The sequence below is a fragment of the Ranitomeya variabilis genome, chromosome 2 (assembly GCF_051348905.1).
Source record: "Ranitomeya variabilis isolate aRanVar5 chromosome 2, aRanVar5.hap1, whole genome shotgun sequence".
In the NCBI taxonomy this organism is placed as follows: Eukaryota; Metazoa; Chordata; class Amphibia; order Anura; family Dendrobatidae; genus Ranitomeya; species Ranitomeya variabilis.
Window position 1 is genome coordinate 376,509,631 of NC_135233.1, and position 26,381 is coordinate 376,536,011.

A 26,381-nucleotide genomic window follows, 5' to 3' on the forward strand; every position below is an offset into this window, starting at 1 on the left:
TACTGCAGGTTGTAGGCTTGTCGGAAGAGGTGGGTCTTCAGGCTCTTTTTGAAGGTTTCGATGGTAGGCGAGAGTCTGATGTGTTGTGGTAGAGAGTTCCAGAGTAGGGGGGATGCACGAGAGAAATCTTGTATGCGATTGTGGGAAGAGGAGATAAGAGGGGAGTAGAGAAGGAGATCTTGTGAGGATCGGAGGTTGCGTGCAGGTAAGTACCGGGAGATGAGGTCACAGATGTATGGAGGAGACAGGTTGTGGATGGCTTTGTACGTCATGGTTAGGGTTTTGTACTGGAGTCTCTGGGCAATGGGGAGCCAGTGAAGGGATTGACAGAGGGGAGAGGCCGGGGAATAGTGGGGGGACAGGTGGATTAATCGGGCAGCTGAGTTTAGAATAGATTGGAGGGGTGCGAGAGTGTTAGAGGGGAGGCCACAGAGCAAGAGGTTACAGTAGTCAAGGCGGGAGATGATGAGGGCATGGACTAGGGTTTTTGCAGATTCTTGGTTGAGGAATGTACGGATTCGTGAAATATTTGTGAGTTGAAGTCGGCAGGAAGTGGAAAGGGCTTGGATATGTGGTTTGAAAGAGAGATCAGTGTCAAGGATTACCCCAAGGCAGCGAGCTTGTGGGACTTGGGAGAGTGGGCAGCCATTTACTGTAATGGATAGGTTCGTTGGGGGGGTCGCGTGAGATGGGGGAAAGACAATGAATTCTGTTTTTTCCATGTTAAGTTTTAGAAATCTAGCGGAGAAGAAGGATGAAATAGCGGATAGACATTGAGGGATTCTGGTTAGTAGGGTGGTGATATCTGGTCCAGAGATGTAGATCTGTGTGTCATCAGCATAGAAATAGTGGAGCGGCCCCCAAACGCAGGGCAGCGGGGTACTCGGTACCGGGTCCCTCGGTCTCGGTTCTGGGGATGTCACGGTGGCCCGACCCGGTCCGTGGCCCTGCTAAGGGGCGCCCAATTAAAGGTGATGGTGAAAGTCTGTCAAGTGTTCGTGACGCCACCTGTGGTATTCGGTCAGGGTGACCGACGCTGCTAGGGGTCCGCTGGGGCGATGGAATGGCAGCTAGATGTTGTAACTTCCCACAGGTGAAGTATGTCCCCAGGCTTCCCTTGATGAGTAGATGGTAATGGTGTAGGTCGCAGTAAATGACGAGGACACAGGGTTGCAGTCTCTTTACCTCTTTACTGAAGGCTTCGGCATCCGCAATCCAAAGCACTGCTAACAGGGCTGGCTGAGACCGGCCGGTCCGAAGGCACATCCAGAGTTCCCTTTGCATGTGGAAATCAGTAGCCTTCCTACTAGCGCCTGGGTGTTGTAGTACCTCCCTGCTGAGCACCACGGGATAGTCCTCACAACTGTCGTGTATGTTTCTGTTCTCTCTCTCCGTCCCCCAGATGGTTTGGATAGGACGCACCCGTATGATGGGGTAGGCCTGGAGTTATTTTATAGGGACCCTAGAGACGCCCCTCTCCCACAATTGCCTCCGTTGTCTTCATTAGGTGTAAAGGTGAGACAGCCAACCTAGAGTTAACTGCCCTGCCGTAGTTCAAAGTAATGCGTAGAGTCTATTACTTCCTCGGCGTTCCGGCCGCCGGCTACGCGCCTCAGAAGGATGTTGCCGATCTCGGGGCACGACTCCTTCTGGTTCTATCGCCTTTGTGCTGTGATCTCGTTTCTCACTTCTCCACAATATACTTCGCTTCGTGTCCTTTCTTAAGATGCCGCCGCAATGAGGTGCAGGCACGGCTCCGTAATGATCTGTCCTGTGCTATGCCACTGCCAGGATCCCACCTCTGACAGGGACCTCCCTGAATCTTCCCAAGCAACCTCTTCTCTCACTAGATGTTACCTGGGCAAAACCCAGTCAGCTTCTCTCTAACTTCCTATCCGACTCCCAGTTTTACCAGAACGTGAGGAGTGGCCTAATACATAGAACCTTTTGCTCCCCCTGGTGGCCAGAGTGTGAAGTGTAATGTGTGACTGTGATACCTGGTCAGGTGAACTCCTTTAGTGCCATCAGACGTACCACCACTCCCCTTAGCGGCAGAGCGACACTACTGCAACGACCAGGACTCTGGGGCGCTGCACTCCCCCCCCCCCCGCTAAATCCAGTACTCCCGGACTGGGAAAAGAAGACCAACAATCCATGTTAGTAAAAAACATACAAATTTTTAACAGTGCTTAACTTTATGGGAGGTGAGAACACTTGAACGTTGCAAGCAGAAACATATTTACATTGTGTTGAAGATTTTAAATAACACTTATTAAATATCTAGCTATAAATAACTATCATTACCCAGCCGGGCATACTATCTACTATCTACTAAGTGCAAACTTTTCTGGAACAATAATTTAACTTTTCCTTTAATGGCGTATACTGGACCCACTAAAGGTATACTATAAGACTAAAAGTGCAAATCAACATATTTTTTTTTTCTCTAGTTCTCTTTCTCATATGCAGGACTCTCTTGTCTACCCCCACGGGCCTACTGCATCTTTCCTTGGCTTCCTATCATCAGTTCTATTAATCACTTTAACTTCAGTTTTATTCACATAACATTATCAACATTTCTATTTCTTATCACTATCTTTCTAACTACATACTACTACTATGTAAAACATTATTACGGTCTAACTATTTAAGGCACGTTATGGGTTAAGCTAAGTGCAACAATTAGACATTCCCTTTAAGAGGGAAACCAAGTCTCTTCTGAGGTAGTGCAAACTCTCAAGTTGCAAGTCTGTTTAAAGCAAGAACTTCTGCGCTGTAATCAGGAACAGTCTCTTCAAAAAGCTCTTCTTTTTGTAAAACCAGTAGGGGGCACCCTTAAGAAGGTGCAAACTATATGCAACAACAGATTGTGAATCATTCACCGTCCATGATTCGGCAGTCTTTTAGAACAATGATGAACTTGTGCAAAAACATAAAACAATAGGGATCCCGGGTCAACAAAGGGATCCCTTTAAGAACTAACCCTGGTCAGGTTTAAAGCAGCAAAACAGCAGGAAAACAAACAGTTAACTATTTACATGGCTCGGGGTTCCGAGGTTTACTCTTGTTCTGGCGATAGCAAAGGTCTTACCCTGCACACCATCCTCCCTGGCCGGGAAAGGGTTGAGTCCGAGTTCCACGCAGGGGTCTGCACAGCTTGATCAGGAACAGCGGTCGCCTCTGTTGCAGGCCCGGTCTCTTGGGATTCCAGAGTCGCTAGGAGAGCGGCAAACAGCTGAACGTTCCGAGCCCACCAGCCAGCCCTCTTCTGATACCGATCATAGGCCACCGCATCTCCAGGGCGCAGATCGCGATCAGCGTCATCCTGTCTGTAGCAGGGTTCCACCTCGTCTCTGTCGACGTGGACTCTCACGGGTAATCCAATCTCCTGCACCAATCCTTTTCCTTCCCGGGGATTGAAGGCCACAACGACTCCCCATTTCGGTGAGGGGGCGTCCACGTCGCCCTTCAGATCGTGGCCGGGGGTCGGGTCTCTTCCCTCCACGCAGCCACCAGGCGCCGCCGGTGTTCCATCTAGGGCAGGATCTTCAGATCCCATTCCCGCGGGTCACGACCCGGCGGTGGGGTCCTTGAGTCCTCCACGGTCGGAGCGGGTGAAGAGGGGAACGCGGGGGACAGGCGGATCTCCGCAGGGTGGCCAAGCCGGGAACCCACATGAAGGTGGGATTCTCGACAGCGCGCCAGCTGTCGGGCTTCGGCCACGGCCACCCAGTCATCTGGCGACTGGCTGCTGGGCTTCCCCGTGGGCAGCTCTGCGGCGGTCAATCCCTTCAGCAACGGTGGATCCGGGCTCGCTTCCGGTGATGAGGCCCTGCGCTGGGCCGGGATGTCCCCACGTGGCTGCTTGGAAGTCGCCATGTTTGTCCCCTCCTCTGGATCTTCTTCCCGTGCTCTCTTTCGGGGGCGGCCCCGTCTCCATGGTCTCCACCCTCCATAGAGGATGAGAAGGCTGACCTCGGCTGCTGACGGACATGTCCTCAGGATACAGCAATATTTAGACTGGGCGGCCATTGCTTTTCGCGCTCTTCAGCTTGTCCACGCCCACAAATCCACGCCCTTCTTCTTTTCCTGCGCTCCTTGTTGCGCTGTAATGGCGGCGGTTTTGGCGGGAATTTTTGGCGGCAAATAGCAATACACAGTCTTTGCAATAAATCATGATTCAAGCACAATTCAGTCACAGTTCCAAGGCACACATGACCTGATTCCTCAGGCTTAAGTAGATCCTGTTCATGACGCCAAGTTTGGAGCGGCCCCCAAACGCAGGGCAGCGGGGTACTCGGTACCGGGTCCCTCGGTCTCGGTTCTGGGGATGTCACGGTGGCCCGACCCGGTCCGTGGCCCTGCTAAGGGGCACCCAATTAAAGGTGATGGTGAAAGTCTGTCAAGTGTTCGTGACGCCACCTGTGGTATTCGGTCAGGGTGACCGACGCTGCTAGGGGTCCGCTGGGGCGATGGAATGGCAGCTAGATGTTGTAACTTCCCACAGGTGAAGTATGTCCCCAGGGCTTCCCTTGATGAGTAGATGGTAATGGTGTAGGTCGCAGTAAATGACGAGGACACAGGGTTGCAGTCTCTTTACCTCTTTACTGAAGGCTTCAGGATCCGCAATCCAGAGTACTGCTAACAGGGCTGGCTGAGTCCGGCCGGTCCGAAGGCACATCCAGAGTTCCCTTTGCAGGTGGAAATCAGTAGCCTTCCTACTAGTGCCTGGGTGTTGTAGTACCTCCCTGCTGAGCACCACGGGATAGTCCTCACAACTGTCGTGTATGTTTCTGTTCTCTCTCTCCGTCCCCCAGATGGTTTGGATAGGATGCACCCGTATGACGGGGTAGGCCTGGAGTTATTTTATAGGGACCCTAGAGACGCCCCTCTCCCACAATTGCCTCCGTTGTCTTCATTAGGTGTAAAGGTGAGACAGCCAACCTAGAGTTAACTGCCCTGCCGTAGTTCAAAGTAATGCGTAGAGTCTATTACTTCCTCGGCGTTCCGGCCGCCGCCTACCCGCGTCAGAAGGATGTTGCCGATCTCGGGGCACGACTCCTTCTGGTTCTATCGCCTTTGTGCTGTGATCTCGTTTCTCACTTCTCCACAATATACTTCGCTTTGTGTCCTTTCTTATGATGCCGCCGCAATGCAGAGTGTGGTATTCTATGAGCTGTCCCAGCCCAAAAGTGTAAATGGAGAAGAGCAGGGGCCCTAGGACTGAACCTTGCGGGACTCCGACAGATAAGGGGCGAGGTGAGGAGGTGGTGTGTGAATGGGAGACGCTGAATCGGTCAGTTAGGTATGACGAGATCCAGGATAGGGCCAAGTCTGTGATGCCAAGGGTTGAGAGGGTCGCAGATGTAGCAGATACACTTCACTAGCCTTGTTATGGAGACACTGAGGTTCTCACTGTTATTATTGCTCTGCCACTTCTCTGCTTCCTGGATTTCTGATAAATAATACATTGCAGCCACCACTAGGGGGAGCTGCTTGCTTATGCATTAATACTGTTTTAAAGGCAATCAGTGCTGCATAAATCTACAATTAGTGAGCTCCCTCTAGTGGAGGCAGCAGGCGTCTGCTATGAAAGTGTCAGCAATCAGAGAAATCTTTTTTTCTTTTCTCTGCTGTGGCCCTGTGGCCCCTCTCACTTGGGCCCTATAGCATGTCCTGCCTCTATATTCCCCATAGATTATTATCCTCTTCTTCATAGTTTGTTCCAGTTCCAGGGTATGCAGCCACAGAGATTGATCCAGTAATATATAATGGTTAAATATGCATGTGGCATCAGCGCTGTGGGATCGGGCCGCTGCCAACACGTCCCTCCATTCATCCCGTGCCAGTAATTATAGCACCAGCATTGTGTTGCTTCAGGTTGGAGGGGGCTCTCATTCCAGATACAACACTGTGCACGGCTTCTGATCCGCTGCTTTACATAGTTCAAAGATGAAATGGAAAACAAAAATGGCCTAATTAGGAATCTGCCGTTTTGTGTATGCAGCTCCCATGCAGACTTGTGGCTCTCAGTCGTTGCGGTCTACAATGCTTGTGTTCAGTCTGATCCTGCAGATGTGTGTTTCTCTGCTTTATCAGCTCACCTTCCTGCTGTCTATATGCACCATAATGATGGGATTCCTAGTACCCAAAAACACTGACGCCCCTCAGCAAGCTGGAAAAATTCTGCAACCTTGAGCCAACCCTAGGGGGAGCTCCTACCAGAAATTAATTTAGGTACTATGCAGTAGCACCATCTAGTGGTCAGAGACGTTATATCACCAAACTAATGAGCCTGTTTATACTGGTGCATCTTACTCAATGAGTATGAATGAAACTCCATTGTGCAGGGGATTCGGAGCACTGGGTTAGATAAAGATATAAAAGATATCATGCCAGTGTTAAATTGTATCCCCATTAACCCCCTTGTTATTCAGTAATATCAACCTTTGATCCCTCTAGCCCACCAGGGATATTGCCATGTGCCTATTCATCATGCTATTGAGTATAATAGGGGGCAGTTTGGTATCACTAAGGGGTATCTACAAAAGGGGGTAACCTCTTTTCCCCAGAATATTGTAATGTCTCCCCGGGGAGGTGGATCCTGGAAGCACTTGGTCCGGATAAGAGGTTGTGATGCAGCACGGACTGATGGCGTTGGTGCAGCAGAGAGATCTGGTTGGCACTATGGAGGTAAATGGGAATCACGGGTTCACTGGATTCAATGAAGCAGAGATGAGAAAATGGTAAAAGGTGTGACTCCGAAATAATCCAAAAAAGGAGCAACGAAACTGAGAAACCGGAGGAGCAGAGCCAAGTTACACAAGAGGCTCCAAGACTGGACCAGCGGTGAAGCAGAATTAACTCATTGAAGAAACAGAGCTGAGTTTATGGAAGTTCGATGCAGATATAGCAGTGAAAGAGCAACATTGACTCAGCAGAGCTAAGTTTGTCACAGAGTTCAACGTAGAGGCGGCAGCAGTGCAACACTGCTGATTCCTCCATTACAGAGCTGAGTTTATAGAAGGTCAGTGCAGAGCTGACAGAGGAACAGTGAAGTTGACTCAGCAGAGCTAAGTTTGTCACAGAGTTCAATGCAGTGCTGGCAGCGGTGCGACATAGAGCTGAGTATATAGAAGTTCACTGCAAAGATGAAAATGGAACAGGGAATTTCACTTAGCAGAGCTTTGTTTGTCACAGAGTTCAATGCAGAGCTGGCAGTGGCATGACATAGAGCTGAGTTTGTAGAAGTTCAGTGCAGAGATGGCAGCGGAACAGTGAACTTGACTCAGCAGAGCTAAGCTTGTCACAGAGTTCAATGCAGAGCTGGAAGTGGCACGACAAAGAGGTGAGTTTATAGAAGTTCACTGTAAAGATGGCAATGGAACAGGGAAATTCACTCAGCAGTGTAGCAGAGCTAAGTTTGTCCCAGAGTTCTATGCAGAACTGGCAGTGGAACAGTGAAGTTGACTCAGCAGGGCTTTGTTTGTCACATAGTTCAATGCAGTGCTGGCAGTGGCACGACATAGAGCTGGGTTTATAGAAGTTCACTGCAAAGGTGTCAATGGAACAGGGAAATTGACTCAGCAGAGCTAAATTTGTCACAGAGTTCAATGCAGGCAGTCATGGGGTACAGCTAACTCCCCAAGTATACTGTAGAGCTGATTTTATAGAAGTTTGGTGCAGAGATGACAGTGGAACAGTGAAGTTGATTCGGCGGTATAGCAGAGCTAAGTTTGTCACAGAGTTTAATGCAGAGATTCAATTACAAAGCTGGCAGTGGTAGAGCAGAGTTGAGTCAGTGATAGAAGTGGTGCGTTGTCACAGTGTCCAATGAATCAGGGCCCTTGAGCACCAGAGAATAAGCAATTATTTCTGCACGGGGGGGCTGCGTCACATCGGGGGGATGGTCGCTGAATATTACACAACTTGTCACGGATGAGAGACACGGCGCACAGGTATTTCTGATAAGACGCGTCCTTGACCAGGGAGAAGCGCAGCAGCGACGCGGAAAACAACGATTTGTGGAAGAGCAGGATGGGTCTGAGTCGTGAAGATGGGCCACATTTACCACAAGTCATTTCACACATGAGTCACGTCATGCGGATTAGCCGGTGCAAAGGGCGGGTGCAATAACAACAACATTGAACGTCACAGCTGCAGCAGCTCTGAGGTTGTTATTTTGCACAGCTCATGATATGGCATCATTTGTTGCTTTGCATGGGTCTGCAGGTAAAAACACGGAGGATTAGTTACCGGGTTTTAGAAATGTCCATGATAATGGAAATCAAAACTACAGTAGTTCCCAAACATCAATTATTGGAGACGTAGCAGAGCTGAATTTGCTATGTAGCACAACACATTGTGACGTCGTGTTGCATTTTATGTGTTTTTTTTTTAATGGGACTGCAGGAAAACGCATCACTGGACATGGGATGACGTTACTGAAAATGAAAATCCACACTGGAAACAATAATTCACAACATCTGTTACTTGTGATGTAGCAGAGCTGAGTTTGTGATGTAGCAGAGCTGAGTTTGATTTCACAATGTATCATCTGTGGTTTTACATAGGTCTGCAGATCATCTCATTCCATTAGCATGGCTGTAAACCAGTGCAACCCCTGTAAGCTACTATGTTGTCTTTAGTTTTACATGGGGCTGCATGTAACCTTAGTACATAAAAAGATCATGAGCCGTGGCAGAGGGGAGTGTGATAATAGTGTATACATAGGACTGCATGTAGTTCTACTACCTTGTCTTAAAAAGCTACATTATGTATACAAATATAGCAGAGCCGGGTCTTATATTTGGAAGGATTCATGATATTACGATTTCATGGCTGTGGTTTTACATGGGACTGCGGGTTATCGCACAATGAAACTGAAAATATGTCAGTGACGATAAAAAAAACAATCTTTACCGGAGAGGTGGAACTAATGCAGAGGTAGCAGAGCTGAGTTAAACTTGTATATTTCAAAAGTCAATTTACATAGGACTGCGTGTAACCCTGCCACATTAGGATAGGGATATTCATTAATTCAAAGCATATTTTGATGCAGTAAGACAAGGTGATACAGTGATGTAGCAGAGCCGAGTATGCTGTACATGGTAATAACATAATCCAATAGGTGGATTTACATAGGACTACAGGTGAACATGTGACATACATTGATTTACATAGGACTGCAGGTGAACATGTGCTATAAGTGGATTTGCATAAGACTGTAGGCAAACGGGTTGTAGAAATGGATTTACATAGGACTGCAGGTGAACATGTGTTATAAGTGGATTTACATAGGACTGCAAGCGAGCATGTGGTAAAAGTGGATGTACATGGGACTGAAGGTGAACATGTAGTAGACGTTGATTTACATAGGACTGCAAGTGAACACCTGGTAGAAGTGGATTTACATAGGACTGAGGGTGAACACATGGTAGAAGAGGATTTGCATAGAACCGCAGGCAAACACATGGTAGACATGGATTACATAGGACTGCAGGTGAACACGTGGTAGAAGTGGATTTGCATAGGACTGCAGACAAGTTCATGATAGAAGTAGACTTCATACACAGGACTTCTTGCAAACACATTGAAGAAGTGGATGTACATAGGACTGCAGGTGAACACATGGTAGCAGTGGATTTACATAGGACTGCAGGTGAATACATGGTAGCAGTGGATTTACATAGGACTGCAGGTGAACACACGGTAGCAGTGGATATACATAGGACTGCAGGTGAACACATGGTAGCAGTGTATTTACATAGGACTGCAGGTGAACACATTGTAGCAGTGGATATACACAGGACTGCAGGTGAACACATGGGCGCTGTGGATTTACATAGGACTGCAGGTGAACACATGGTAGCAGTGGATATACATAGGACTGCAGGTGAACACATGGTAACCGTGGATATACATAGGACTGCAGGTGAACACATAGTAGCAGTGGATTTACATAGGACTGCAGGTGAACACATGGTAACAGTGGATATACATAGGACTGCAGGTGAACACATGGTAGCAGTGGATATACATAGGACTGCAAGTGAACACATGGTAGCGGTGGATTTACATAGGACTGCAGGTGAACACATGGTAGCCGTGGATTTACATAGGACTGCAGGAGAACACATGGTAGCAGTGGATTTACATAGGACTGCAGGTGAACACATGGTAGCAGTGGATTTACATAGGACTGAAGGTGAATACATGGTAGCAGTGGATTTACATAGGACTGCAGGTGAACACATGGTAGCAGTGGATTTACATAGGACTGCAGGTGAACACACGGTAGCAGTGGATATACATAGGACTGCAGGTGAACACATGGTAGCAGTGTATTTACATAGGACTGCAGGTGAACACACAGTAGCAGTGGATTTACATAGGACTGCAGGTGAACACATGGTAACAGTGGATATACATAGGACTGCAGGTGAACACATGGTAGCAGTGGATATACATAGGACTGCAAGTGAACACATGGTAGCGGTGGATTTACATAGGACTGCAGGTGAACACATGGTAGCCGTGGATTTACATAGGACTGCAGGAGAACACATGGTAGCAGTGGATTTACATAGGACTGCAAGTGAACACATGGTAGCGGTGGATTTACATAGGACTGCAGGTGAATACATGGTAGCAGTGGCTATACATAGGACTGCAGGTGAACACATGGTAGCAGTGGATTTACATAGGACTGCAGGTGAACACATAGTAGCAGTGGATATACATAGGACTGCAGGTCTGGATATACATAGGACTGCACATGGTGTCATAATGCACAAAGAGCATTGCCCGGGTGTGTTATCGTACTACATCATGTAAGGGAAAGATGTGGCAGAGCTGATTGTGCAGAATCACAATGATTTGCTCGAGGTTTTATAAACAGTCAGTTTCGCTTTTCATTTTTAAAAGAAGGCGGAATCGTTGAAGAAGAACAGCTCGGTGCAGTGTTCCCCCTGCTGCATATACAACGGTCAGTGCGGGCTGTGATACATATGGACAGCCACGCATCGCGTTTCTAACTCCCCAGGTGACCGGTTGTTACAGTGATGTTGCTTTCCTTTCGGGGAGGGCGATATGCTTGAAGGCAAGGAGGATTCTCTTTACCAGGTAAGCACACGCATTCAATACATTCTGAATCCAGGCCAGGAGGGGGAGCTCAGGACCCCGATTCAGCAGAGTTTCCCCAGCTTTAAGTATCCTGGTCTGGAGGAGGAGTGAGCCAGTTGGAGGGAGAGAGTGGAGGAAGCGAGTTGGTCCAGGGAGACCTAGGAGAAGGAAGTCTGAGAGAGCAGACTGCGGAGCCGTGCAGCCAGGATTGTGCTGCGGCTCCTGGGAAGAGGAGAACATGAAAGGTTGTTGCATGCAGTGAAGCATTGAGGAAAGGAGCGCAGGAGTGAAACAGGGCTCAGTGGGGAACTGTGACCGGGCACCCTCAGAGCCGAAGCGCAGAAACCGGGTACTGGGAGCCCGAGGCTTTTGTGGGACTTTAAGACACATAGCAGAACCAGAGGGCACTAGACTACACGTTAACTGCCCGCACCAAGCCTGAGGTACAGCAGTACTCTAAGAGCCCTATAAAAAGGCTCAAACTGCCTACCGTGCAGGCAACTGTCCCAGGACAGGGGAGAGAGGATTCCTTGCCAGCAAGCTACAAGCAGCAGAGACCTCGCCATCTTAGCGCAAGTAGGAAAGGCTTTCGGATCTCACCTGGGAGAGGGATCACCTTTGCCTCCAGGCCGGCCGGACCACATCACCACCCGTGCCGGGTACCCTGGACTGTGGCCTGCTACTGCCAGTAAACCAGGTCAAGAATTTACAACTTGTGTCCTCCACTTATTCATCGGCATACAACATCCTTGCCATGCACCTTGGGAGCCCTGGGGACCCCGCTTCACCTGTGGGAAGCGTCACCATCCAGCCGCCATACCATCACCCCAGAGGACCCCTTTAAGCGGCATCGGTCCCTACTGACCGAGAACCACAGGTGGCGTCACGAAAATAGACTTTATTCACAATTCCCCTTAAAAGACCATTTCCCTTTAATTGGACGCCCAGGGCCACAGACCGGGTCGCAGCCACCGTGACATCCGCTTTAAGACACTGAGTACCCTACGGCCCTGGCGGGCATTCCACGTTCATCTGCTGTCACCACTAGAGGGAGCTCCGTGCAGACATATGTAAACAGCTCATTGCAGCAGCTACAGACCTGACCCTCGGAGTCAGAACCCCCCCATGAGGAGTCTGCGGCCGGCCCCTCTCTCCCAATGTAACCAGTCGCCTTCCAAAAAAAGGTGGAAAAAGTTGCAAAATATTGCGCAAATACGATGCTCTCCATAATTTACAACTTTTTTGGTACTCACCAAAAGTTTTAAAAAGTTCTAATGCACGAAAACCGGACAATGGCGCTTTTATTTTCTTCCTGCACAGGACAGACGTCAATCTCCTCCTGTGACTTCCGGCCAGTTGGTGACATTTACTAGAATCCCTGTGGTGAGAATGGCGGCTGACTCACTTTGCATTTTTTTTCCTTTTTTTTTCTGATTTTTTTGCCAGAATTTTGACCAAAAAAAGCCCTGACGGCTCCAACCTGTTATCTACCCTGAACTGATATATTGTAGGACAATATATTCCCATATAGGAGGTTTCGAACCAATATGGAGGCTTCCACGCAGGTAGTCACCCAGTTCTCCCCAAATCCTGAGTGGCAGATTTCATTAAAGGGATATTGCGGTTTTATCTATAAGTAGGAGATCTTTGGGGTCCGACCTCTGGGCTGCCCTCCAAGAAGCGATTAACGTCCTGATTCTTTATTTTTTTGGCGCCTTTTTTAATAGAATTTTGGATTTGGTCCATTTTTATTTCTGCGCCAAATTCATTACGGCTTTTTTTTTCTGTTCGTTTTTGGGGGTTATTTTTGGAGCGAGGGTCTTATACTCGATGATGATGTGGTTTTCATTATTCGTCACCCACAACTAAGGCTACTTTCACACTAGCGTCGGGAACAACCCGTCGCTGCGCGTCGGGCCGACGTTCCCGACGCTAGTGTGGTCTCCGCCGCACAACGGGGGCAGCGGATGCATATTTTCCACGCATCCGCTGCCCCATTGTGAGGTGCGGGGATGTGCGGGGAGGTGGGGGCGGAGTTCCGACTGCGCATGCGCAGTCGGAAAAAGCGGACCGTCGGGAGCAAAAAACGTTACATGTAGCGTTTTGTTTTCCCGACGGACCGCTACCATACGCCCAAACGCCGCCAAACGCATTCACCGTTTGGAAATGCGTCGCAAATGCGTCGCAAATGCGTCGCTAATGTTACTCTATGACGAAACAACGTATCCAGCAAAAACTTTTGCTGGATGCGGCGTTTCGCAAAAACGACGCATTTGCGACGTATTGCAGTTAACGCTAGTGTGAAAGTAGCCTAAGGCTACTTTCACACTAGCGTCGGGAACAACCCGTCGCTGCGCGTCGGGCCGACGTTCCCGACGCTAGTGTGGTCTCCGCCGCACAACGGGGGCAGCGGATGCATATTTCCCACGCATCCGCTGCCCCATTGTGATGTGCGGGGAAGTGCGGGGAGGTGGGGGCGGAGTTCCGACTGCGCATGCGCGGTCGGAAAAAGCGGACCGTCGGGAGCAAAAAACGTTACATGTAGCGTTTTGTTTTCCCGACGGACCGCTACCATACGCCCAAACGCCGCCAAACGCATTCACCGTTTGGAAATGCGTCGCAAATGCGTCGCGAATGCGTCGCTAATGTTACTCTATGACGAAACAACGTATCCAGCAAAAACTTTTGCTGGATGCGGCGTTTCGCAAAAACGACGCATTTGCGACGTATTGCAGTTAACGCTAGTGTGAAAGTAGCCTGAGGCTACTTTCACACTAGCGTCGGGAACAACCCGTCGCTGCGCGTCGGGCCGACGTTCCCGACGCTAGTGTGGTCTCCGCCGCACAACGGGGGCAGCGGATGCATATTTCCCACGCATCCGCTGCCCCATTGTGATGTGCGGGGAAGTGCGGGGAGGTGGGGGCGGAGTTCCGACTGCGCATGCGCGGTCGGAAAAAGCGGACCGTCGGGAGCAAAAAACGTTACATGTAGCGTTTTGTTTTCCCGACGGACCGCTACCATACGCCCAAACGCCGCCAAACGCATTCACCGTTTGGAAATGCGTCGCAAATGCGTCGCGAATGCGTCGCTAATGTTACTCTATGACGAAACAACGTATCCAGCAAAAACTTTTGCTGGATGCGGCGTTTCGCAAAAACGACGCATTTGCGACGTATTGCAGTTAACGCTAGTGTGAAAGTAGCCTGAGGCTACTTTCACACTAGCGTCGGGAACAACCCGTCGCTGCGCGTCGGGCCGACGTTCCCGACGCTAGTGTGGTCTCCGCCGCACAACGGGGGCAGCGGATGCATATTTCCCACGCATCCGCTGCCCCATTGTGATGTGCGGGGAAGTGCGGGGAGGTGGGGGCGGAGTTCCGACTGCGCATGCGCGGTCGGAAAAAGCGGACCGTCGGGAGCAAAAAACGTTACATGTAGCGTTTTGTTTTCCCGACGGACCGCTACCATACGCCCAAACGCCGCCAAACGCATTCACCGTTTGGAAATGCGTCGCAAATGCGTCGCGAATGCGTCGCTAATGTTACTCTATGACGAAACAACGTATCCAGCAAAAACTTTTGCTGGATGCGGCGTTTCGCAAAAACGACGCATTTGCGACGTATTGCAGTTAACGCTAGTGTGAAAGTAGCCTAAGAAAGTAAGAAATTGAGGACAGAGACTGAGGCAAGGATGTGGATCCACTTCAACTCCCATCATTAGTGCTGCAGTGCAGGTGATAGGGATCAGGTGGAGAGGAGGAAAGGGCAAGAATGAGAGAGGAAGGAGGAGAGGAGACAGAGGTAAACAGGAGGAGGAGGAACAGGAGGGGAAGGAGGAAGAGGAGAGCAAGGTCTGGAGGGGGAGAGAAGGACCCTGCACCTGGGGGAAGGTGGGCAGCAGCTACAGGGGCAGCAGGGGGCAGCTCCTGCACTGCCAGGGGGGCAGCAGGTAGCTGGGGCAGGGGCAGCAGGAGAGGAGGGAAGAGGAGCAGAGGGTGGAGAGATGGAAGAACGTCATGGAGGAGGGTGGGGAGACAGACAAGACACACTCACACACATACACAGAGACACTGCAGTGACAGCAGCACAGGGAGACTCCCAGACACTGCTGCAGGGGAAGCACAGGAGCTGACACTCTACTCTGCAAGGTGAGTGCTCAGGGGGCAGAGCTGGCCATGGGGGGCTCATTCCTGGTCCTAGTGGTCAGGCTGTTCCCCAGGAGACAACCCTGACCACACAGGTCCTCATACACCGCTGGTACCAATCACCCAGGTTATCCCACCAGACAGGTACCTGCACAGGTACAGCGACCAAGCCCTACACCCTTCTCCAACTCTGCACTCTGCTATTCCACTCCTGTGCGGGATGTATAATCTGCCATTCCTGCGTTTATTCCCACTACATCCTTATCTAACTCTGCTATTCCACTATTGACTCTTTTATTGATGTCCTTCTAACTCCCACTACATCTTTACCCTTGGCTTTACTAGACCCTCACTATCCAACACATTCCTGCAGTTCACAAACCCAACTCCACATCGCAGCATTCTTTTACTGCGCTCATCCAACACGGCTACATCTAGACTAAGACTGGACCTCTTTCCCGAAATGAGCTATCTCTACCGTCCTGTCCTCTCACTCTTCTGTGACTTGGTGACACTACACCCTGCAGCGCTGTAGTGATCCACACTGCTACATCTCCCCTGCTGCACCTCAGATTGCCACTCCTGCGCACAGTTATAAGTCGTCCTCTCGCTCTGCTATTCCGTGGTGACACTACATCCAGCTTTCCATTCCTGCACACAGTCACACTGAATCCCTACATCCTTCTCCACCTCTGCCGTATCCACGCCCTGCTATTCCATGGTGACACTACATCCAGCTTCCCACTCTGCACACCGGTAAATCCCTACATTCTTCTCTGTAACTGAGCTCTGCTATTCCATGGCATCTCCCCATCCACCTCTACAACGATGGGATATCGGTGCAGTAATGGCAGCTAATATCGTCTCGCAGACAACCACCTGTAAATCCTTACGTCCTACTCCACCTTTACTTTAACTCTGCGCTAACTCGTCTCTGCTGTTCCCCAGCGGCACTATATAATAATGTCTGCTCTGCTATTCCATACAGCATTACACCAGCCTAGTAATACTGCAGTATAATTTCCGTATTTTTTCCTCTCTGGTAAGTTTACATAAGATTCCTGACATATCTGCTGCGTTTATATTCAGATGTAGCAGAGCTAAACCCGTTTGTTCTGTTCTGCATGTGATAATGTAGTAGGTTTGCCTGCAGTTCAATGGAAAGCGACAGTTATTGTCACAATGTGCCATAGCTACTGACAAACTCGCCTCTGCTATATTCTATGTACACAGATCATTATATGACGGCGTCATTCTGCGTGTCAGACTTGGCGTCACACTCCATATTCCCTCTCCTCAGTGTAACGCATAGACGTCGAGCCTTTAATATCTCCTGTTTATTCCTCTGTAACCTCCACACACGTCTCAATGTCATAGGATAACTCTGCTATTCCACAGCATGCACCATTAAACCTACAATATTGTCATATCAGCCCGCATTAACCTCTTACACCCCCGCCATGTTATTAACGGTGATGTGTCTGCTGTTCCTGCGCCGTCATTATGTGCCGCCTATAGCTATCATTAATATGTCCATACAATCTTCACGCTCTGCTGGTCCCGGGTTCGCTTCTCGTCGTCATGTCTGGTACCCTGTCACCAATGCTATTCCCGCGCCAGCCCCTTATATTCCAGCCCTCTGGTTGGGTTATAATGATCATCGATCGAGACCACCCCCGTATGACCTTTCAAGTCCAGTCTACGGATCTGTGGATGCCGCAGGGTAACTGCATTTGGGGGGGGTCTTCGTCTTTTTTTATTTTTTTGTAAATGTGTAAAATACTACCATACAGTCCTACTGTATAACGCCTGCATATTATCGCCATATAGTGAACACATATTGCAATAATAAAATTACAATATAGTTCTTAAATAGGAATATTATACAGTTCCTAAATGGTGATACCATGCAGTGCCAAGAATACTGCCATATAGTGCATAAATCTTAATGCCATAGAATGAGCACATACATTTTGCTGTAATAGCATTGTTTTATGGTGCTCAAATAATGTTCTGTTGATCCGAAATGATAGCACTATATAGTACTCCTATCATACTGCCATATGGTAGTATGCATGGACTATATGGCAGTATTATGAGTACTATATAGTTCTAATATTTAGGATCTACGCTATGTAGCGCAAGTGCCATCATAACATTGCTATATTGTGCTCAAATGAATCCATATAACATCCATATATAATACTGCCATATAGTACGTGCATAATGGAGCAATACCCATGAGGCTATGTGCACACGTCAGGATTTTGTCAGGCTTTTTCCTCAGGTTTTGTAGCCAAAACCAGGAGTGGAACAATTAGAGGAAAAGTATAATAGAAACATATGCACCACTTCTGCATTTATCACCCACTCCTGGTTTTGGCTACAAAACCTGAGGAAAAATCCTGACAAAATCCTGACGTGTGCACATACCCTAACAGTGCAATAATTCAAGGGCTGTGGAGTCTGGAAGCCAAACCACCGACTGACTCCTTTTTTTCCCTGATTTCCGACTCCACAGCCCTGGTCACTACTGAGCATGTGCATAAAGTGTAGCACAGATTCATCTCAACTAAAAGCCCAGATCCTGAGATCAGGACAGAAGACATTTCATAACTTTCCCAAATTATTATGAAAAAATTTACAGCACTTCCTGTATTGCACTACTGAACCTAACGTATTTTTATATGTTAGGAGTTGGTCCATTTTATACAGCCTCTGACCCTCAATTTCCCTGACTCTGATCACGACTCTGACTTCACACCCCTGGTCACTACTGAGCATGTGCATAAAGTGCAGCGCAGATTCATCTCAACAAAAACCTGAGATCAGGAACAGAACAGACATTTATAGGACATCTCATAACTTTCCCGAATTATCATGAAAAAATTTACAGCACATCCTGCATTGCACTACTGAACCCAACGTATTTTATATGTTAGGAGTCGGTCCATTTTATACAGCATCTGACTGACTACACAGCCCTGCATAATTCTATTACTATACACTAATAGAACCACAAACAAATTGGTGGAAAAAAGTCCATGAATAGCACAAACTAATGAAAAATCAGAATATCTTTATTGATTAAAACCACATATACCAAAGTACAAAACAGGGGCATGACAGAAGTGGGTGGTGAAAAAACACTTCACAGATGAGGAACCACATATGCTGCGAACACATCACAAGCGCAAATGCGCCATATAGCTAAAGTATGGTAACCGTATATGCTAAAACCATATCACAAGCGCAAATGCGCAGCCCAGCAAATGCGCTGGGCTTCCTTCCTCAGGGGACGCCCCCTGAGGAAGGAAGCCCAGCACTTCCGAAACGCGCGTCGGGGAGGGCTGAGGTCCACACGTGCTTGGTTCACATACCTCCGGGTAGGTAACGCTGACATGCGGTCACTATATTCTAGCTATACTGCGCATTTGCACTTGTGATATGGTTTTAGCATATACGGTTACCATACTTTAGCTATATGGCGCATTTGCGCTTGTGATGTGTTCACAGCATATGTGGTTCCTCATCTGCGATGTGTTTTTTCACCACCCACTTCTGTCATGCCCCTGTTTTGTACTTTGGTATATGTGGTTTTAATCAATAAAGATATTCTGATTTTTCATTAGTTTGTGCTATTCATGGACTTTTTTCCACCAATTTGTTTGTGGTTCTATTAGTGTTTTGGTGGGTCCGGATTTGTCCCATGATTTGGGTGTGAATGCCTCCCATGTACTACATTGGTAGCTATTTTATGGTACCATGTGGCATTCCTCCCATTGTGTGCGTTTATCTGTTTATGATTATTACTATACACTGCCTAAAAAATTATTTCATTTTCCCTAAATAGAATCACTATATAGTGCCCAATAATAGTACCATATCTTGCATATATAATGGTGCCATTACTGTATAGTTGTGAAACATTAGTGTCAAACAGATCCCAAAATGCTATCACCGTAATGGTTCTCGTATAATACTGCCACACAGTACAGAACAGTGCCATAATGTAATCTTAAAAAATATCGCTATCCAGTTCCCTAAATAGTATTCCCCTAGAGTGCCTATAATATTACATACATCATACTGCCATCCAATGAACATGTATTGCTATATGGTGCTCAAATATTACTATACTACTATATTCTAGTATCTACAATGAACATGTATTGCTATATGGTGCTCAAATATTGCTATATTACTATATTCTAGTATCGCTATACAGTGTTTATATAATGCTACCATATAGTGAATACATAATAGCACTGCTATACAGTCCTTAAATAATCGTACCCAGTTCTCTAAATAGAATCGCCGTAGAGCCCATATAGCACTGCCATATAGTGCATAAATAATGGTTCCATACCATGAACATTTTAAGATATCATGTTTAGCTCTTTTTTGGGGGGCTAGGACAGTGGGTTTGGGGGGGTCTGGTCATTTACAGTGCCCCTTGTTGGGTTACCTGGGGGGCCCCTGAGCATTCCTCTTTGGTAGCCGGCCCTGACAATAGCGCCGTGTAGCGCCCAGTCTTCAGAACACTTAACCTACGCAGTCTCTCTGGAGGACCCTCCAAAAGCTTATCCATCAATTCAAGTGGGCACAAGCTGTCCGCCATCGCCATCCTACCCCATGTCGTGTGCGCTTCTCTCTCGCCCTCCATCCGATCTCCAGATCTCCCCATCATCCCCGCGCGCTTCCTGCCCCGCAGCCATCTCTGCTGTTCCTGCGCAGTGTTTATTGTGCGCTATCTAATTATCACTTGGCGAGGAACATCTGTATATCCATGTAAACAATGGTAATGGCAGGCGAAGCTCTGGGAGCGCGGCGTGCATACTTCTGCAGACGTGCATGGACACAGCGGCCTTGCATGCGTGTTTCTGCCATGTCGATAATCACAACAAGACTGGATGAAATAGTTGCTTATGACAAAGCTGTAAACGGCCATAAATTTACTGATGCTGAACGTCGGCAGTGATGGCTGTGTCACGCGATGTCATAAATGGCTTTGTGTATTCTTTTTTTTTTTTTTTTTTAAATGGGGATAAAATTATCTTTATTGTTCCTAATAATATATAGGCCTCATTTTTCAAGTCTTTGTTGCCCATAGCAACCAATCAGAGCTCTGCTTTTATTTTTCAAACTGCTTTGTTGAAATGAAAGCAGTGTTGTGATTGGTAGCTACGGGCGACACATGTTGACCACTTTCATAATGGTCGTATCACGTTATTCAGACTTGTTTGCTTTAGAGTCGCTTTCTGGGCCCCAATTGATTAACTGTTCAGAAAAACTTACCCTTAGCAAAACAAAAAAAAACTCGCCCTTGGCAACCAATGACAGTGCAGCTTTCATTTTTTCAAAGCTGTTAAAGAATTGTAAGGTGAGCTGTGATTGGTTGCTAAGGGGAATAAGGCCGAGTTCACAGTTAGAGGCCTAGTGTGTGTGAATTTCATCAACAGGCCTCGTGTTGCAAAAAAAAAAATGCCAGACCTAGTATCAAAGGCAATGTTTTGTGGGGGCTCGGATAACAAAATGTTCGGTCCCCTGTCTGATAGTGAGGGGCAAATAAATACTACATAAAATAAAAAAGGGGATTATTTAGTGAATGGCAACCAAGCTGCTGACAGTCCCAAGTAAAGCTGCTGTACGGCACCCGGTGAACGAGCCGGGCCCTATGGTGTCCATGAGACCCACTTGGATATGGATCGGCCTAAGAAGCTGAGCCCATTCCATACAACATGGTTGCCAGCTGTGTTATACAGCCAGCACCCGAGCCTGATGGCTGCGCAGATGGCGGCTGTTTAAACCCTTCATATGCTACCACCACTCATGACAGCAGCATTTACACGGTTGGAATTGGGGTGTCAACAGCATTGTCATCGCAGCGAGGGGTCTACTGAAGGCCTTCTTATCCGCCATTTTTGTACACCTAGGAAATCTAACCTGATGGTGGTGTACAACCTGTGGCTGGGCTTCATAGGAGACAGGGAATTTCACAATATACTGCATATTGCTGTGCGTTATACAAGCTATCACAGGCACAAGTCCCCCAGGGGGATTAGAAATAGAGGCAAGAAACACCACCTTTACCCCGTGCTTCTAATAAAATAAATAAATAAAATAATTATATACCGTATATATTATTTTTTGCCACTTTAGATTTTTAGATATCTGTATTATATACGGTAATTTTTGTTGATTTTTTTTTTTTTTTTTGCTCACTTTAATCTCCTCTCCCTCACTAGCCACTAGTCACTACCCCAAAAAAGGAAACAAAAGGAGATCTGTTATATAGACACCAAAATAGTAATGCTAAAAACTTGTACCGCAATCAAATAATAATTTTAAAAAAATAAAAAATTAAACATGCACCAAAAAAAATGTAAAAACAAACATACGGAAAAATAAAGTTGTCGCTCTTGGAAGGTGAGGAGGAAATATCAAAAGCAGAGAGAGGCCCCATAAGCCTAGGGTCAGCCCTGCAGTTGGGTAAATGATGGGTACGTCCGAACACGGTGGAAACGCTGCCCGGGACCACGGCGCACACAAATCCTGATGTAGACATTGATTAAGCTCTTTCAGGCATTGAAATCTGCGACTTCTCCTCAAGATGAACGTGCAGTGTGGCAGTCTGTGGAAACGTCCCTCATTTTAAGGGTCACTGTATTGCTTAGTGTCACACGTTTTTCACCATTTTGGGGCAGAAGGTCCCAGACGCCGCACTTGGTTGTCCACATAGCCGGCAATAACATCTCCTTTTGCCATTTGTTTGGGCACCAAATATTGCAACGTAACGTGTACCCACCTATATATCGAGGACACAGGTTGGGCGTAGGTAATGCCCCTGGCGGAGCGGTTGTGTTGTCCCCAAGCAGGAATAAGACCATAAAACTATAAGCGCACACAAACAAGTATGTCCTTGTATAATAACAGGCCTTACAAATCAGCCGGTGCCAACCTTGCTACCTAAAACAAAATAAAGAATCCTCGTCGTCCTGCTTCTGTATCCAGGTGGCATATTGTTCCGTCATCATAATTCATACCATTTTACTCCTTGAGAAGATGGATTTGGTCTAACTTGAGCAGAGCTCCACTTTTTACCAATTATCAGCACGCTGGACAATTGCTTAGATTACAATTCCATGGCCTAACGGTAGTAACAGTTGTCTCTTTCCTACTTTCCAAACATTGGGTAGATTTCCCTGCGAATCCAATATATTATATAGAAGTGCCCCCTGGTGGTTCTGGCCGGTCATCAAAACTTTATCTCTTAAAGGGGTGTTCTCATTGTGCCATCACTTTGTCGGTGGGGGTCTGACATCCTGAGAATGAAGGGGACCACAGTGCTGCAGCCAATTTGCTGGTCTTTCCCTACCCATATGGGCACGTGCCACCCGCTCTGCAGGACCCTATAGAAGTGCGTAGTGACGGCTGGATCTCCCTGCGCATACAGATAGTTTGAGAGCGAATGGTACACAGTGCTTTATTCTAGGGGGTCTTAGGGTCGGACTCTTGAATATATGCTATCCTATGATCATAAGTGGGAATTACCCATTAAGGTGAGCACTATTCTGGTACTGTTTAAGAGCTGGACCACTACTTATCCTTTTTCCTCTTAGGCTTGTGGTCTGGTCATCCACCATGCTTTATACTGCAGTTCTGCTTGGTATCTAAATAGATATTTTGTAGATCTGTATTGACCTTAGCTCACTAAGCAGCGCCATGTAATCTATATGTGCAGGAATGTCAGGCGCCATCCTCCTGAAGGACATCGTTGCTGCCTGGGATGGAAAGTAAAGGTTGTTTGAGGTCTGTGGAATTCCTTCCCGGGATCAGTGAATGTGATCCTTCTTTATAGCGCTGGTCACACTTTATAGGGGTTCTTTTTTGCATGGCTGCTCTGTGATTCATACCTGACTCCTGGCCATGTAGGCCTCTAATTAGCGGTAGCGGGTGCCCAGTCCACAATGAGTCCTCTCTATGGTTACTTGTAGGGTAAACCAGAGGGAAGGGCCAGAGGATTTTATGAACTGTGAAAAGAAACTCTTGAAGAACTATCAAGAATTTTAGGTGGAGGTGCTGTTAACCTCTGGGTATCCAGAAAAACTGTCGGTGGTGTCAAGACCCCTTGTAAGTGGAGTTACCCTTTAAAGGGAACCTGTCACCTGAATTTGGCGGGACCAGTTTTGGGTCATATGGGCGGGGGTTTCTGGTGTTTGATTCACCCTTTCCTTACCCGCTGGCTGCATGCTGGCTGCAATATTGGATTGAAGTTCATTCTCTGTCCTCCGGAGTACACGCCAGCGCAAGGCAAGATTGCCTTGCGCAGGCGTGTACTCCTGAGGACAGAGAATAAACTTCAATCCAATATTGCGGCAAGCATGCAGCCAACGGGTAAGGAAAGGGTGAATCAAACACCCGAAAACCCCGCCCATATGACCCAAAACTGGTCCCGCCAAATTCAGGTGACAGGTTCCCTTTAAGTTCTGTGACTATGCATTATTAGCGAGTTGCTCTCTGCCTTTTTGAGTCTAGGTTTCATGTGGACTAAAAAGAGGGATTTTTTTTAATCTTTAATTTTTAAGACATTTCTGGTTTTTAGTTAGATTTTTTTTTTTTCAAAATACCATATGACTCATGTTCAGCAATCTAATTTGGGAGACTTCGGGACAACACCTGCCCTCGGATTTTAGTAGCCCTTACCAAAGAGACAGTAAACTGTGCCTTCCCATGTGTATCGAGGCATGGAAATGCAGGAACTGGGTTTTGAGGTGTGAGGCTTCAGAAAAGGGCATTGTAAGAGGGAAAAAAAAGGCATGGCGCCCGCCACGTGCTCCTCCCACTCTGCTGCAACGCCTGCCACGTGCTCCTCCCACTCTGCTGCAATGCCCGCCACGTGCTCCTCCCACTCTGCTGCAATGCCTGCCACGTGCTCCTCCCACTCTGCTGCAACGCCCGCCACGTGCTCCTCCCACTTTGCTGCAACGCCCGCCACGTGCTCCTCCCACTCTGCAGCAGTTGCACAAACATGAGTTTTATAGTAAATCAGCAGGTAATCCGCAGTGCGGTTTACCTGCGGATTTACAAAGACAGGTGCCGAAAAATCCGCAGAGATCCAACCTACGTGTGCACATGCCCTTAAGAGCAATGATGAACAGGATTTAGAAGAGTGGGCTCCAACTACATTGCTGGGTTTTGCCACCCAGGACAATTGGGCCTTGTTTTGTTTCACTTTTTCCATGGCCTTTTTTTTTTTTTTTTTTGGGGGGGGGGGGAAGGGGGGCACCACAATTTTACCACTGGAGATGGGAGACATTTACTGGTTCCCGCCACCCAGTATTAAAGACCTCCCAGGAGACACCTTAGTTGTGGGTGGAGGGTATCACGATGGCTTCTATCTCTGCCCGGAGTCCATACAAAGTGACAAACTCTCAGCTGTGAGAAGTGTCAGGACTGGGTTTTAGCCTATGGTAGCAGACCTGTATGATTCCACTCATCTGATGAGCAGTCGAGAAGCCCATTTACAAAATAGCAGAACTTCTCCTGTCACGTGTACGGCATAGATACAGGCGGAAACCTGACGAAATATTCTCTGGTTTCTTCTGATCTCATTACCGCCAGCTAAATATAAATATATAGATAATGTTTTATGACCCTGCAGTCAAACATCAGAGTCCACAAAGCCGCACCGAGAGCGAGCGAACCTTGGTTCCTCATAGTCTGATGTCACCGGTAATGAAATGCGTGTGGTTTCCCACAATATGGCCGTCTCTGTGCTTTCAAGTTGACAGATACGGTTGTTTTTTTTTTAAATTTATTCTTTTTCCGAAACCACAGCAGAAGCAATGCACCTAAACCTGCTGTCTGTCTTGTTTGCTTTGTAGGCTATCGTTCTCTGTTATCACCCATTACAAGCTGACCTGTAGGGTTTATGCCACATACGTAGGTGGGAGTCATCTCAGCAGCTCTTCTCCTAAATCTTCAGCCCCTTTTTATAAGGTGCCAATTTTTAGTTGGTCACCCCTTTTTAAGGTGGGCACCACGGAGAGCACTCCCTGTACATACGCCATGAATATTTGTCAGAGGATAGAAATTGTAGGGATGGGCGTTCACTTGATCCCTGAATATCCCCAGTGATGACGTAAGCAATATAAATGGTGAAAATAAAAAATGCCTCCCAAAAAAATGTCCATTTTCCTTTTAATTATTTGTATTTAATTTTACTTTTTTTAATTAAAAATCATTTTTTCATACATGTGTCATTAATAATTTTGCATCATTTTTTTTCATATACAGCGTCTCTATCACCGGCTCCAGAATGAGTTAACTGAGAAACCATCAGTGAGCTCCTTCTGACTGGAGCGTTTATAACTCTTATCTTTCTTCTGAGCTCCTCTTAGCTGATTTATGACTACAATGTTCAGCTCAACTTTTATGTGATCCCAAATCGGCTGAGAGGTTCTCAGAGGAAGGAAGATAAGAGTTATAAATTCTCCTGTTGGGAGAAAAAACTCACTAACTTACCCTCAGTTAACTCATTCTGCAGCCAATAAAAAAATACAGTTTATTGAAGTCGAATTGTCAATTTTTTTTTCAATGAAACCCTATGGCAAAATTCCTGTAACCAAGCGATCTGTTCATTCAAAAAAAACAAAACACTTCAAGTTCGTTTTTTAACCTCCTATTATTTCTCCACTACGTGACAAGGAACAATGCAGCTGCACCTCCCTAAATAACCACATAAACCTCACGTTGTCTGTCATTACACACGACCATTTAGCGGAGACAGGTCAATTGGCCGACCGGAAAACCTGACGGATGCTGGAGAGATTCCCACTGGTGATAAACTCTTGAGTGGGGTATTCTAAAAGAAATGAAAATATGGGCATCCCTTACATGTGATGCCCTCTCCCGCCAAGAAAAAAAAAAAAAAAAAAGGTAGGATGAGCAGAAAGAAAAGGTCAATCCATGGTTTGGATAATCTGAAAAAGGGAGAAAATGGTGAACCTCAGGAAAGGATAGCTGGTATTGTCAGCACCTGCATGACAGAACCCAAAAACTGTGTGGTCCACATAAGCCCATGAGAAGGATAACCCAACCATGGTCTGACC

General features: G+C 47.3%; 2 protein-coding genes across 7 annotated transcripts in view; one reads left to right on the forward strand and one right to left on the reverse strand.

Annotated features, from left to right (window-relative positions):
* The window catches only part of LTB (lymphotoxin beta), a 38,233-nt gene extending 17,772 nt beyond the window's left edge, over positions 1–20,461 (reverse strand). For 2 of the 3 annotated variants that reach the window (XM_077286039.1, XM_077286040.1), the window contains exon 1: positions 20,108–20,461. In XM_077286039.1, coding sequence (XP_077142154.1) covers positions 20,108–20,218 — 111 coding nt within the window. In that variant the 5' untranslated portion in view covers positions 20,219–20,461. Of the gene's footprint in view, positions 1–19,899 lie in introns of all 3 variants that reach the window. The other variant, XM_077286038.1, reaches the window with a different exon arrangement.
* The window catches only part of LOC143806092 (regulator of G-protein signaling 3-like), a 44,463-nt gene continuing 29,085 nt past the window's right edge, over positions 11,004–26,381 (forward strand). The window contains exon 1 of one of the 4 annotated variants that reach the window (XM_077286034.1): positions 11,004–11,124. In XM_077286034.1, the coding sequence (XP_077142149.1) occupies positions 11,092–11,124 (33 nt within the window). In that variant the 5' untranslated portion in view covers positions 11,004–11,091. Of the gene's footprint in view, positions 11,125–14,857; positions 15,271–26,381 lie in introns of those variants that run through there. The other 3 variants (XM_077286036.1, XM_077286035.1, XM_077286037.1) reach the window with 3 other exon arrangements.